The sequence below is a fragment of the Podarcis vaucheri genome (assembly GCF_965113315.1).
Source record: "Podarcis vaucheri genome assembly, chromosome: 1".
NCBI lineage: Eukaryota > Metazoa > Chordata > Lepidosauria > Squamata > Lacertidae > Podarcis > Podarcis vaucheri.
Window position 1 is genome coordinate 123002559 of NC_138759.1, and position 15969 is coordinate 123018527.

At 42.2% G+C, this 15969-nt stretch overlaps 1 protein-coding gene across 1 annotated transcript in view; it reads left to right on the plus strand.

Moving 5' to 3' along the window:
* The first annotated feature begins 263 nt into the window (after window positions 1-263).
* The window catches only part of COL3A1 (collagen type III alpha 1 chain), a 107891-nt gene continuing 92185 nt past the window's right edge, over window positions 264-15969 (plus strand). The window contains exon 1 of the mRNA XM_082223477.1: window positions 264-492. Coding sequence (XP_082079603.1) covers window positions 414-492 — 79 coding nt within the window. The 5' untranslated portion in view covers window positions 264-413. The remainder of the gene's footprint in view (window positions 493-15969) is intronic.

The window sequence follows — 15969 nt, forward strand, 5'->3', positions numbered from 1 at the left end:
AATCAGCTCACACACCAAAGCCCAAAATCATATAATATAACATATATGTGCATGTTCTGTATTCCATACACACAGAGCAGCTGCTGACAAGCACAAACTCTCCAGATGTGTTATGTAGCTGCTTCAGTTGGCTGTTCCTTCTGCAAGGCCAAAAGAAATATTAATCATTTCATTTAATGCTAAGGGGATGGGACCTCCTCTCATATTTCAGAAAGGGGCTGGGAAGTAAAGGAAGCCAAAGATTTTCCTATTTAAGGCCAGAGCAAAGGAATGTCTGTGGCTGAGTTGTGTGAAGGGCCCGGTGGCTGAAAGGGCAGGAAACAATTGATGGTGCTCTTTTGATTTTTCTTTCCCCCCACTATTTTTCCTTCTCTCTTTTGCACATAGAGTCTCATGTCTAATATTTTTTAGACATGATGAGCTGTGTGCAGGGAGCCGTTTTGCTTTTCCTTGCTGTGTTGCAACCCTCAGTTATTTTGGCACAACAAGATGGTGAGTAATTCCCACTTAAGATTTTTCATGGATTTTAACCGCTCTGTTTTTCAACACTTTGTTTCTCCTCTTGCCGTAAAATCAGCACTGAGCAAACCCATTTTCCTGTCGCCGGTTGGAGCTATCAAAGAGGGTCCTGCTCTGCTCTGCTTTATTCTGTAGCATGCAGTACTAGCCTAAATAAAACAAACTTTGTCTGAGCTTACGCATTCTTGTGCACCGTTTTCTTAGCTTAAGTTCTTTGCATCCTTTGCTTTGCTTGACAAGTTCTGGAAACTTTTTAATCTTCCTTTCTTTTAGCTGTTGGAGTAAGATCTGTGAATACTAGTTCAGCAAAGTCTGGAAGTCATTTTGACATATTTAACGAGGCTGTATCTTCAGCTCTTTGCAACATGACTGTTTTTTTATATAGTAAAGTATTGCTTTGGTATACAGGAACATGTACCTTTTAAGAGAAGACTTTAATGTCAAAGGAAACACTTTTGCAAACCAGAATGGTTGTTCCAGCTTTGGGGAAAGATTTTCCAGCTGTGTGTGGTGTGTGGGTGTGTTACTTCTTAGACATAAGCAGAAAGATGGAACATACTGCTCTAATATTGTACCATTATTCACCAGAGGCTGCTTCAAGCTTCTACATGATCTGCTAGCAGACTCCTTTAAGATTATGCACAGGGAGACTTACATCTAAGTAATTATACCTAGGATTGGGTTGCACTTGGTGCATGCAAAGAAAAGATCACTTGAAAATGAATTGGTACTAGATGCCCTATACCTTTTGTAGTACAGATGCTTTGTGGCCTGTTTTCTTTTTAGATCTTTTTAATCAGTGCGGATACATTTTGAGCTTTGAGGTGTGCTATGAGGTGTACCAGAAACTGAGCAACATTTTATTTATTTGTGCACAGAACTGGGTCGATGAAACCGGTCACAAACTTTTCATCACCACCAAACCCACTCACACAATCCATAGCTGCAATTATAGGAAAGGGTTTCTTGGAACATTCTGAAATCCATGTCCAAAACAGGCATCACGTTTCCTGACAGAATGCAAGCTCTGTACAAGTCAGGCACTCTAGAGACTGTAAGAAAAGGAACCACCAATAATAATCTTCATTACCTAGCAAAAACTGCATTGCTGAAACACGTTACTTCAGATCTTATGATTTATCTGAGATGCATGTAATAGCAACACATTCAGCAAACAAATGCTCAGATTTCAACCTTCACCTAAAGGACACAGTCTGGCTGCAATTCTCTTCCCACTTACTGGGGATTAAACCCCATTTAACTTGATGGCACTTTACTTCTGAGCAGACATGCAAAGGCTTGCACCCTCAGATAGCTATCCCCACCATGCTCCCCAATATTGATCATTCATACATGTCTACTGATTTTGTGGTTTTCCCCTGTATGCTTTGTCTTTCAAGCAACAATTTGCAGTGTGGATGGTGTCGGATGTTCATCTCACATCTTAGTGAATATTAAATATGAGTACCCAACACCATCCCTTCCTTGGTTAACCATCAATCATCCATCTTTCAAACTGCAAGAAGGAAAAATTAACCATTTCCACCAAAGAAGCATGTTGTTTTTCAGTGCAATTGCATGAAGGAAACTTCTCTGCATTTTGGTTGCTTTCCATACTCCACTGCCTATTTCAAATAGATATTTGTGCCCTTATGGTTATGACTGTGGATTCTGACATGGTGTTTGGTTCTAGTTGGGAGTACACATGCTGGGCAGATGTAGCAAAGGATTCAAAGGTGCAGACCAAAATAACATTTTTGCAGATTGTCTTGTCATGGGTGTTTCATTATTTCAGTGCCAGGTTAGATTTAAAAGGCAAGGACAAAGAGATAAAATTACCCTCATGAGACTGGGTTTTTGTTGGCATGGAATAGCTCAAATGCAATATCAGGTAAAGTACGTTCTTAGCAATGTATCTTTCCATACAATGCTAGTTTCTAGGCTTCTGTTCTAAAAGCAATCTCATCTTTCCTCACTCTTCCTCCCATTTTTTCCTTGCTCCCCATAATGGACAACGGCAAATCAAAGGGTGTTTGAAACCTATTTAGAGAGGCAATGTAGGCAATGAAGCAGCAGTATATGGTTGGTGGGTGTTAGTGTTTACAAGGTTGAAAAAGAGAGTTTCTAATCACATTATAAAGTGCTCTGGATGTGTCAGAAAGAATTTCCATTTGGTCTATATCAAATTTAAGTCAGTGCACTGCTTTTCTTAGCATATCTTGCCAACTGACAAGCTCTGGCAAGACATTAAGGAAACTGCTGAGGATATACAGAACTGAGAATGATCAGATGTAGCCCTGCGCAGTGTGCTTCTTCTTTTCCATAATAACTAAAGAGGGGAAATGAAATAGACTTGCACCATGATTCTATGCTACCTTCCTACGGTGACAGTCACATCACACCAGTTGCCCACTTTGTGACATCTACATCTGGCCACTGAGATACCCTATCCTTTATTCTATGCTGATATAGGTCATCTTAGACTCAGACTGCAAAGGCATCTTTGGTCTTAGTTCTGGCTATTGGGGAATATCTGACAATAGTATTTGAATGATGGTTCTTTCACCAGGGCTCTTTCTTCCTTGCAAGTCTTGTTTAATTTGTGGTCCACCAAGATGAAGTTTTCTGGTTTGCATGAACATTTGTTTGAGTCAAGTCTTCTCCCTCACCCCTGCCACCGCTCCAACTCTAACTAACCAAAGCATCAGCACCTATAATGAAGGGCCATCTAGTGGTTGCTAATTCTCCTCCAAAAGAATACTTAATCGTCCCATGCTCCAATTAGTATTGCCCACTGTACCACATGAGCCTCGTACCTAGTTCCATATAAATGATGAACATTTGCTATATTGGTTAAATAGACCAAAAAGACTTTTCATCCAATAGCACATTCAGAAAGTGATAAGTAAAGGTGTTTTCTTTGGGGGGGAGGGGAGGTTGCCCTTGGAGTAATCTCAACACTCTCAATAACTGCAAAGCTTTAGCTAAATTGCAAATGAAAAGATGCAACATTTAATAACTGGACTGCAGCCATGCTAGATAGGCTTGGGGATTAGTGGCAGCCTTGCCCCTTCACGTTTGAAGCCTCCTTATGGGTGCTTCAAGAACAAGTTATGTGATTAAGAGTTGCTTACATCTAATAGCTCTGCTTTCTTGATGATACCTTTCCATTTCAAGGCATTCAAGACATTAGGGGCAAATTGAGTCGTGCTTGGTTCTTGTCGGCACGTTTTCTGAAAAGATATGACCCCATTTGGGGTTTTGCCAACATTCAGACGTACTATGCAAGAATGTTCACTGGGGAGCAATCAGTTAAAGTTGCTTTTGAAACAGAACAAAAAACTTTGCAACTATCATTCCTTCCCCCATCCCTTACATCAGCCTCCTCTGGGATCTGATTTATATGATACCTCTATGTTGCGGTTGCCCCTTCCTTATGGCTTAATCCCACAGAACAGCAGTAATGTTTAAGTTGGATAATTATGTAGCATTGTCATGTCAGGTGGGAACCCACCAGCACCACACCTTCCTGGGTGCTGGTGGCAGTGGATGGATAACGTTCCACACAACCTATCCATCCCATCTGATTATCCTATTGGGTTGGGATCTATCCATGGGGAAGCACCAGCCACATGCAACGGAGTTAATGTATCAATCAGCTTTAGATTTCCATTCCTGAAGCAAAAACTTGGATAGAGTCTTATGTCACCTGCAATCAGGATTATGTCGTCTGAAATAAGAATATAATGGACTCTATCCAACTTGTGCAACAGACACCTGTACATACAATGGAATTTTCTATACCTTTCTGCGTCCCTTCCAGCTTACCACATGCTCTCAAAAGCAGCTCTGGGGGTTTGAGGGCCCCTCCAGAAGAAATGTGGAGGAAAAAAGACATCTCATTGCCCAAGCAGAACTCCACTCACACTACGCTGGGTACAACCCCATGTGATCTTCTGGTTTGTCAGTTACAATACAAGCATTTGATGACCTGCACAAAGCCCTGACATTGATTATAGTTGATGGCATTTAAGCTTTAAATGCTGCAACTGAGAAATAGGCCAAATACAAAACTTCCCCCATGATACAGGCAAGTTGCATGGATGGACCACATTCATTGGATATATCTGAGAGCCATTGGCTTAAGACTACTTCATGCATTACCTTTTGTAATCAGTAACTGGTTCTGCTTCTCATAATACATGTATGTACAGTGGTACCTCGGGTTACAGGCGCTTCAGGTTACAGGCTCTGCTAACCCAGAAATAGTACATCGGGTTAAGAACTTTGCTTCAGGATGAGAACAGAAATCACGTGGTGGCGGGGTGGCGGCAGCGGGAGGCCCCTTTAGCTAAAGTGGTACCTCAGGTTAAGAACAGTTTCAGGTTAAGAACGGACCTCCTGAACAAATTAAGTTCTTATCCTGAGGTACCACTGTAGTGTCATTTGTAAAAGACTTCTGTGTGGTTTCAATTAGGGGTGGGGAACCTTAGGTATGGGGGCCAAATGTGACCATTCAGACCACTCTACCTGGCCCTCGGGACTAACCCCAGGCTATACATCCTCCTCAGCCACTCATCCCTCTCCCCAGGTAACATCCCTCACCAATGCACCTTCGCACCCACTTTGAGTGTTTTTGCCTGGCTGAAATGTGCCCTTGCTTGCTTGGCTGGGTGAAGCACAGAGAGGCATGTGCGAGTCTTAAAACACTTGTATGAATATGGATTGGGCTAAGCATAAGCAACCTATTTTCTCAATTATTGAGTTAGTTGTTCAGAAAGGCAAGCCTTTCCATGTGTTGCTTGAAACCAGGGATGGGAATGAAAGCTGCCAGCTTTCAATCTGCACTTGATTTGGAATCTTTGTTTCCCAAGGCTAAGCATGAAAATCTGTCATTAGTTCACTGTGGGGGGTGTGGAGGGCACAGCTTGTAGACGGCTCTATGCCCAGAATGCTATTTGCCTTCTGTTTTCATTCCCTAATGTGGGAAGAGCAACCTTTCCCATCTCCGCTCAACCAAGCCCACTTCATCTCCACCCAAGGCCTCATCATGGACAACTCATTTCTTTCTTGCATTTTGTGTGGGGATGTGAATTACTGGGAGATGGCTGAGGAAGACATGCTTGAGACTCCCTGCTGTAAAGGCTCCTGAGTAAGAGCGCACAGCTGCGCATAGCTGGCTTGAGCAATGCCGATTGCCACATTTGAAATGAGAGCATTCTTGAAAGCGAGGACCTTGAGGGGATTCAGAGTGTTGCACAATGTAACCTTCAGCACAGAAAATGGTCTGTGGCTTCCTGTGATTTAGAAAAGTCCAAATCTAAATTAAGTTCCAGGGAATCCACATCCTTTAGGTGAGTAGGTGTTCTTGGAAATTAGGCCAGCTTCATAAGTTTGAGGAGGCCTATGGTTTGATGAAAATTAGATAATTACCCTTCCCTTGCATGACTTTCCATATGTGCTTTTTGACTCGACCCCAAGATCCATCAAACATTTTCCTTAAGAAGTTGGGGGAAGAATCCATTGCTTTATTGCAACAGGGTAGCGCTGAAGTTTCTTTTTCACTGGCGCAGATATTATTTTACTTATTTTTAACAATGTTGAATCAATGCCATAAGGTGCTCGATAGATCTTGATGCTATAAGCAGAACCTCTCTCCCTTTCCAACTTTCCACCTTAATCTTAGACTTTGGTGGTTAAAACAGAAGATGGAGAGCAAGAATTCAGATGGAGGGCTCATTTCTTTCTTTCCAAAAGATGTCGTCTAGTCTAATTCTGGCATTCATGTTAGACATGCTATCAGTTATTGGAGAGCCTTTTGCTGATTCCCCCCCCCCCATGTTTTGGTGACCACTGGGAAGTAAAATGCTCATTCAAAGTGACAAGGTGTTAAAATAGAAAGTTGGCTGTGCCCTGGTCTTCTGAAATATAGACACTTTCTCTGCTAATACAGTTGCTTGGTTTATTGAGGATCTCAGGCTGTTGTATTCTTGATTTCTACCATGATCTAAGTCATTGGTCTTAATTTCTTGTGCCATGACCTGCAGCTGGGTCACAAGCTAGTTCTATGTTGACATGTTCAAGAGAATGAGAACAGATTTAGGAAGGGGGATATAATATGTAAGGCCAACAATTAAAAGTGAGTCCTGGGCCACCAATCAAGATGACATGTTAAGCTCCAAGGAGATGCAACCCAGGCTTAAACTTGTATTACTGTTCAAGCTGCTAGCATATGCTTAAAAACCTCCCTATCCCTGTGAAATTTAATTTAGCAGCAGTTTATTTCTCAGGGTGTCCAAGTTGGCATGTTTGTTCAGGCTATAAAGCAATGTGAACAACCCATACATTCTGTGGCCAAATTTTCACCCAGTGACACTGAGCAGAGCAAGGACAGCTGCAAACAAAATGGCTCCAACAAGGCCTTTTAAGGCTCTGTGGTCCTCGGCCCATTCACTCTGAAACTTCAGTGCATTCAAGAGGTCTACTCAGTCTATAAACCATGAAACTGCCCCACTGTTTCCTATAGAATCCTAGATGATTAGTTGTTTCACTTTGTTGTTCTATCTTTGCATTTATTTATCACAATTGTTTGGGCATTTTTTAATTATCTGCTCCAAAAGCCTTAGGTTATCTTATTATCTTATTACAGTGGTGCCTTGCAAGATGAAATTAATTCGTTCCGCAAATTTTTTCGTCTAGCGAATTTTTCGTTAGCCACCCAGCACACAGAAATTCAAATCCAGAATTTTTTTTAAAAAAAACAGCAGAGTGGCCCAATGGTCACAGAAAATCATAAAAATGCAGAAAAAAACACACAAGCTTCCAGATTCTTGCAAACCCCTTCCCAACACCAAGTCCTTGAATTCCAAACACCCCAACCCAAAATCCAAAACCCCCCCAAAAAGTTTTAAAAGCTTAACTTACCAAATGGCTGCAAAAGAAGTTTTGGAAAAGCTTCAAAAATCACCAAAGTCTTTAAAAACCTCAAAAAAGGCTACTATGTACACTGTGTTCTAGGAGTTGCTCCTCAAAGTCAAGTCGCAACTGTATTAACGGTGTTAAGAAAAAGGAAACAAACTTGCAAGACGTTTTCGCCTTGCAAAGCAAGCCCATAGGGAAATTCGTCTTGCGAAGCAGCTCAAAAACCGCAAAACCCTTTCGTGTAGCGAGTTTTCCGTCTTGCGAGGCATTCGTCTTGTGGGGCACCACTGTATAATCAAACAGAAGCCCTACAGGGTAGGTGATGGGAAGGGGTACTCTGAACAAGACTTTGGACGTAGGTCTCCCTAAATATGACCAATCATTATTTTTATAGATTTATTACGTTTCCATACCGCGTTTTCCTCCAATGAGTTCAAGATGGTGTATATGGTACTCCCTACCCTGTGTTATCCTTGCAACAACCTTGTGAAGTAGATTAAGTTGAGAGACAGTGACTGGCCCAAGGTCACCCAGTGAGCTCACACACAACCTTCTCCATGGATCTGGTCCAGTTCCAAGGAGTATTAGACTAACTCTTTTGCCTAAGCAATTCTGAAAGAATTTAAGTCCATAATCTGATCAGTGTCGTGGAGTGCACACAAATTTTAAAATAAGGGAAATTCAATGGGGAAAATCCAAGCATTCTGGTTTCACAACTATTCCTGTAAAAGGATATGCTGTTGAGTGGCATGTGGTGGTTGATTTTCTAAATTTTGCACATTGCTGAGGTCTAAAGACGTGATGAATTTGGCTTCTCTTCCTCAAAATGTTGCTAACAGCTTTTAATTAGTCTTTGAATCTATGGATCCAAGAGCCAAAGCAATAAATTATGTGGCCTGCTCAGAACATTTCTTCAACAAGCTTGAGCCTTAATTTAATGAGAACACCCTCTTCCATTTTTCATCCTCCTCTTTCTTAAGCCAGTGCATTTTGCCCAAATGATGGATTAAGGATACAATAAAGATTTTACAGTTGTGTTTTATGGGCAGAACTGGACGTTACAACAGACACAAATGTGTTGCTAGGGGTGGAGAAAAATATTTGATGCTTTTCCATTCATTTGCCATTTCTATTTCATAGTGTTCATTTTGAAATGAATGAATCTCGAACTCCCCATTTAGTTAAGTTTAGTTTATTATTTGGTCTGAAATAAATGACCTCCACATGGAGTGCCAGTCTTACTCTCTTCCTAGTGATGTCTAGTTTTAACAGCAACCAAAGATATGAGGTGGGGCGAAGAAACTGTGTTGTATTAGATGTTGCAGTGGAGGAAAGAGACATGGAGCAAGATGGTAATGTCTAGTTCTATGTTATGCTTAGGGGCACAAAAATATCAGTAGTGGAACATGTTTGGACCCTGGGTGAGAACCCAGAGGCTAAGAGTGGAGTGTACCAGAAGGAAAATGAATTTCTATTGGTATATATATATATATATATATATATATATATATATATGCTTTCGTAGATTTTCACGGGTACAGGAATGCAGGTTTTGGTGTCTTCGGGTGTCTTCCCGTGTAAGAGTTGGGGTGTCTGGGCGACGTTTCGACGAGGTCTCACTCGTCATCTTCAGGCTGGTGCTTTCGGCTTCTTGTTACTGGAACAGAGCGGAATCTGGTGTTTGAGTTTCTATAAATACTGTTGAGGGGTGTGGTGTATAGCCTCCAACGTTCTGGGCAGAGAGGAAGTTCCTAGATTAGTGTGCCTTTTCTTCTTTTGTTCCTTAATTACTTGAGGGATATCTTGAGTGATTTCATGAGTGATATTCTGAATACCACTGGGTGGGTCATTAAGTGTAGATTAGTTGCTAAAGCTTTCGTGTCTTGACCTCTTGAGCTTGTGAAGAGTTTTTCTGAGAAGATGGCTGTGCTGCATTTAGTTGTGCTCTGGCTTGGCTTCGTGTATAGGGGCGAGCTGTGATTTTGTGCCTTGTGCCAGCCAGATCTGTGTAGGGATTGCAGGGGGGTGCAGCATCCGGAGGTGCCACTATAGTTTGGCTACTGGATGGAGTCTGTAATATGTCTGTGGAGAGGGTCTGGGTTTGGGTCTGGTGTGGTTGATTGGTGACGGCGTTCTGTGTGCCTCTGGTTCTGGTGTCGGTTTTTGTGGGGAGGGCTAATTTCCAGATGTCTGGCAGGCGGGACGTGTCGTCACGCTTGTTCATGTTGTGAGGGTGTTTCTCTATCTCGATGGCTTCCATGATTATTCTCTTGTGGTGATGTTCCATGTTAAAGAGCAATTTGGAATCTGCAAAATTAATTTCGTGTCCTGTTTCTTTCATGTGTTGGAAAAGAGAGGAAGTTTTTTCTTCTTTTTTGACGGCATTCTTGTGTTCTGCGATACGTGCATTTATTCGTCTGTTTGTTTGTCCAATGTACGTGGCTGGGCAGACTTTGCAGGGTATTTCATAGACCCCTTGGTTTTCCAGCTGGATTTTGTCTTTTGGGTTTCTGAGGATATTGGCTATTTTTTGGTTGGTGCAGAAGGCTGTTTTGATATTGTGTTTATGGAGGATTTTGCTAATTTTGTCTGTAAACCGCTACTTACATGCACAATCACACCACCACCCTGCACAAATAAACTCCGTAGCCAAGACTCTCATCTCCAGAACCAAACGCCTGGCTGACAAAGACCACTTGACAACTGAGTTACAGAATCTCTCAAATGTGTTAATCGCCAATGGATACCAGAAAAACAGGGTTACGAAGCTAATCCAAAAAGAAACACCCCCCAAAAACCAAGACACAGAAGAAAACAATGGCATGGCCCTCCTTCCTTATATCAAGGGCACTACAGACAAAATTAGCAAAATCCTCCATAAACACAATATCAAAACAGCCTTCTGCACCAACCAAAAAATAGCCAATATCCTCAGAAACCCAAAAGACAAAATCCAGCTGGAAAACCAAGGGGTCTATGAAATACCCTGCAAAGTCTGCCCAGCCACGTACATTGGACAAACAAACAGACGAATAAATGCACGTATCGCAGAACACAAGAATGCCGTCAAAAAAGAAGAAAAAACTTCCTCTCTTTTCCAACACATGAAAGAAACAGGACACGAAATTAATTTTGCAGATTCCAAATTGCTCTTTAACATGGAACATCACCACAAGAGAATAATCATGGAAGCCATCGAGATAGAGAAACACCCTCACAACATGAACAAGCGTGACGACACGTCCCGCCTGCCAGACATCTGGAAATTAGCCCTCCCCACAAAAACCGACACCAGAACCAGAGGCACACAGAACGCCGTCACCAATCAACCACACCAGACCCAAACCCAGACCCTCTCCACAGACATATTACAGACTCCATCCAGTAGCCAAACTATAGTGGCACCTCCGGATGCTGCACCCCCCTGCAATCCCTACACAGATCTGGCTGGCACAAGGCACAAAATCACAGCTCGCCCCTATACACGAAGCCAAGCCAGAGCACAACTAAATGCAGCACAGCCATCTTCTCAGAAAAACTCTTCACAAGCTCAAGAGGTCAAGACACGAAAGCTTTAGCAACTAATCTACACTTAATGACCCACCCAGTGGTATTCAGAATATCACTCATGAAATCACTCAAGATATCCCTCAAGTAATTAAGGAACAAAAGAAGAAAAGGCACACTAATCTAGGAACTTCCTCTCTGCCCAGAACGTTGGAGGCTATACACCACACCCCTCAACAGTATTTATAGAAACTCAAACACCAGATTCCGCTCTGTTCCAGTAACAAGAAGCCGAAAGCACCAGCCTGAAGATGACGAGTGAGACCTCGTCGAAACGTCGCCCAGACACCCCAACTCTTACACGGGAAGACACCCGAAGACACCAAAACCTGCATATATATATATATATATATATATATATATATATATATATATATAGTAACTTTGTATTAATGTAACATTTTTATATGTAACTGTGTATTTTTGTAATATGCAGTTGCCTGTTGTTGCTTCTTTATTGCACACCACTTAGAGATATTTTAATATATTAAGCAGCATAGAAATTAAAGAACCATAATCAAAATTTTAAAATAACATAAATCCAGCAAGAAGAATGAAAAACAGCTTTGGGTCTTCCTCCTTCCCCCAAAAAAGCTCAACAACTTTGGTCAATCCAATGGGTAGATCACTGCCAGTGTTTTTATAATGGGAGTAGATTGCAGTCTCTTGGGAGTTTTACATCCCTTACCTAGCCCAATCCCTGCAATGCAATGACAGACAGTCATCCAACCTCTACTTTAAAACTTCCAGGGAAGAAGAGTGCACCACCTCTTGTGGGAATCTGTTTCACTGTCAATCAGCTCTTACTGTCTGAAAGTTCTTCCTGAAGTTTAGTTGGAACCTCCTATCTTGCAACTTGTATCCATTGATTCAGGCCCTAGCCTCCAGAGCAGGAGAAACCAAGCTTGCTCCATCTTCTATGACAGCCCTTAAGATATCTGAAGATGGCTATCATGTCTCCTCTGTCTCCTCTTGCAAAATGAAGTTTCAGTACACACATACACCTCTCTCCCCACCATATTGTTTTATTTCACAGTGATCCTAAATACATTTGCCTATACAATATGGCAAAGTAAGTGTCACCAATTGTTGCATAACTCATGTGATGTTTCATCCTTGGGCTCCAGCTTTATATTCAAATTGTGATTAGACAGCCAAAGGTTCCTTGCAGAGTGGTGGCTTTGATTCAAAGTAGTCTCTTGTTCCAGGTGAACAGTCTTTTCTATTGCAGTCTAGCTATTGACACAAGTATCAATCACAACATTTCAGCTAGTCTATGAACTGGATCAACTTTTCTTTTTTACTAAATTTCCCTAAACTTCACTTTTTGGTGACCTTGCATATGCTGCACTTCTCAGTGATTGAGGGCATGGCATCATGAAATCTACTTCCCTATCTCCTGGTTCAAATCTACTGCTGAAAGTAACATATCCATTTTTTCTTAAGAATAGTGGTTCGACAATAATTCCAAATCATTGTAGATATGTGCACATCCATCTTTTAATGTTATGCCTCCCCCATCAAAGCCCATAGATAACAAAGACATACAACGGGGCAATTCTTTACCAGTCATAATTCTCCCTGTTGCATGAAAAGCTACATGTACTCTTTTTTATTTTATACTCCTAACACCAGTCAGCTGGGTCCGATTTCCAAAGTTTGGAAACTGTTTCATGTCAAGATGACAATGGAAAACATGATATAACCCTTCAAATAACAGTCATTTTGTAGATTTAGTTTGGGAGTGCTTCAACCACTGGGTTTTCTTGGCTGTGTTTCATGAAACACAGCAAAAGAGATTCCTTTCCTATTAGCTAACAAACCACTTCCATTTTCCAAGATTTCATGTTGAATGAGCACTGCATTATTTTTTAAAGTATCTTTTTTAAAAAAAACTGTAAGTGAATAAGAAAGAAAATGCAGTGTCCTTTAGACATGCCTGCTTCTTCTCTGCTTAGTTACATAAAATATATACATGAATGCCTGTCAGCTTGGGGGAGGTGGGCAGAGCAAGGAATCATGTTCCAAAACTTACCTCTTATCATTCAGCTGAATTGTTACACCCCTTTGATAACATATTCTTCAGGAACTACAACTTAATGTTTATTTTGCTAGCAACTGTTGTACAAAATGGTTTGTGCCCAGAGGGTTGACAGCACAGGCCTGCACAAGCTGCAAGCCACCAAACTAATCTAGCATTCTGAATGGAGAGAGGCTTTGGTGGAAATTCAAATACACGGCCTCAAGCACATCCTTTTATGCAGCTTGGTTCTTGGAGGGCTGGACCCCCCTCCCCCACCTTTGAACATTTGAGTAGTTTCCGAATCAGAAGGCTGAGTACAAATCACCGTATTTTTCGCTCTATAAGACGCACCAGACCATAAGACACACCTAGTTTTTGGAGGAGGAAAACAAGAAAAAAAATAGTCTGAATCTCAGAAGCCAGAACAGCAAGAGGGACCGCTGCGCAGTGAAAGCAGCAATCCCTCTTGCTGTTCTGGCTTCTGGGATAGCTGTGCAGCCTGCATTCACTCCATAAGACGCACACACATTTCCCCTTACTTTTTAGAAGGGAAAAAGTGAGTCTTATAGAGCAAAAAATACGGTATCTTCCTCCTATCTTCCCATCACAATGCAACTGAAACATAGGACTGCCATATTTCAAACAGTGTTGAGCTATTTTTGTGGACATGGGCTGCCATATGTCTGGATTTCCCCAGAAATTTGTCTGATTTCTGCCCGGACACTGCTGCTGAATGGTGTATATGGTATATGTCCGGGAAAATCCTGATGTATAGCAACCCTACCCATGTGACCTGTTTCCTTACCAAGTCATAACTGTGTTGCCAATAATGGGAGTCAGTAGAACAAGATGATGATGATGATTTAGCTAGTGATCAAGACCCAAAGGAACGATCACTTAAAAATACCATAGGTTGAACAAACACCAGAACTACCAAGCGATGCCATGCAAGAGGAAAGACTAGTACAGTGGTACCTCGGGTTACATACGCTTCAGGTTACAGACGCTTCAGGTTACAGACTCTGCTAACCCAGAAATATTACCTCAGGTTAAGAACTTTGCTTCAGGATGAGAACAGAAATTGTGCTACGGTGGCACGGCAGCAGCTGGAGGCCCCATTAGCTAAAGTGGTGCTTCAGGTTAAGAACAGTTTCAGGTTAAGAACGGACCTCTGGAACCAATTAAGTACTTAACCCGAGGTACCACTGTATAGAAATGTATCTGTTTTTAGTGTAGAGAGCTACAATTCCCAGAGTTCCTTGGGAAGAGGAGTCAAACTAGTCTGGAAATTATAGCTCTGTGAGGAGAATAGAGACCTCCTAACAACTACCAGTACCCTTAATCCTTCCAGAATTCATTGGGGGAAGCCATGACTGTTCAAAGTGGTTCTCACTGCTTTTTAAATGTGGTGAAGATGGGAGATGGGTCTTTGTTGTGAGAACGCTCGTTCCCTATGAACTTCTGTTCCTATTTCTCATGGGTTCACAGTTCACAGAATGAGTTGTAGGCAGCCTCATTTGCATTCCAGTTCTGTCATCAATACAGTCTTCACTCCAAACTAGGTGCCTATTACAGATGAGGGAATTCCAATGCATGCAGTCCTTTGTGTGTATAAATCTTTGTACCACTGAACGACACAGCTATGCCACAGAACAAGAGAGTTTCTGAGCTGCTAATCAGTCCAGTCTCCATTCTTGGGTGAAACACACAGGTTCCCATGGCAAGTGGAGATCAGGTATCAAGAGAAAGCAAGCAATCCCAAATTAATTTGCATCCCTGTTTATATAAAGAGTGCCTAGTTTTTCATAATTCCTGTTTCCCATCTAGGAACTGGTGTGTTGTGCCTAAGGATGGAAGCTGAGCTGCATAGCAGTTGGTTGTAGTTACAGATAGTTGGGGGGACTGGACCAGACATTATTTGTTTTCTCCTTCCCAGCAGGCCTCAAAGCACTTGAAAGGGCCTCATTTGAATATCTGCTACATCCTCCCATGCTCCATTTTACCAGAGGAAGACATGGATGACTTTCTTCTTTCTTCCCATCCCCCCCTTTGCATTTTCAACCATCTGGTCCAGTGTTTCCCCAACTTGGGCCTCCAGCTATTTTTGCACTACAGTTCCCATTATCCCTGACTACTGCTCCTGCTAGCTAGGGATGGTGGGAGTTGTACTCCAAAAACAGCTGGAGGCCGAAGTTTGGGAAACCCTGATCTAGTCTGATGAAGAATTTGGGGGTACTCATGACCCGGAAGCTGTACGCCGGCTCCCTCAGCCAATAAAGCGAGATGAGCGCCACAACCCCAGAGTTGGTCACGACTGGACCTAATGGTCAAGGGTCCCTTTACCCTTTACCTTTACTAAGTGTCTGATAGCTGAGCAATCTCACCACCTGTCAAAGATGGCCTGTGGGCTTAGGGAGATGCGATGGCATGCTCACCACTGGGAAACCCAGCAGAACTGAACTCCACACACAGTGGCGTAGCGTGGGTTGTCAGCACCCAGGGCAAGGCAAATAATTTGCGCCCCCTAACCCGTGGATTTGCGCCCCCTAACCCTAACCCCCAGATGTTGCGCCTGGTGCGGCCGCCCCCCCTGCACCCCCCACACTACGCCACTGTCCGCACATCAGATTCTGTCATTCATTTTTTGTCAGCTGATAAACAGGTGGCTATGATTTGAGTGAAATGACCTCATGAGCCAATTTGGGCACCCTGGTGGGCAAAGACTGGCCCAAAGCAACTTGTTCCCCATCCTGACATAGCTGCATCAATGTAGAGTAAGTTTTGACTCAGAAGCCTTTCAAATGGCCTCCATTTGGTAGTTCTTCAAAAGAGAAAGAAAAAAACCAGGATAAAGGTTCAGGTTGCAACATAGTTTAAGACTATCTCAATCTTAAAAATATTAAGGTACCACTATAATAGTTTGATACATTATTTATTTT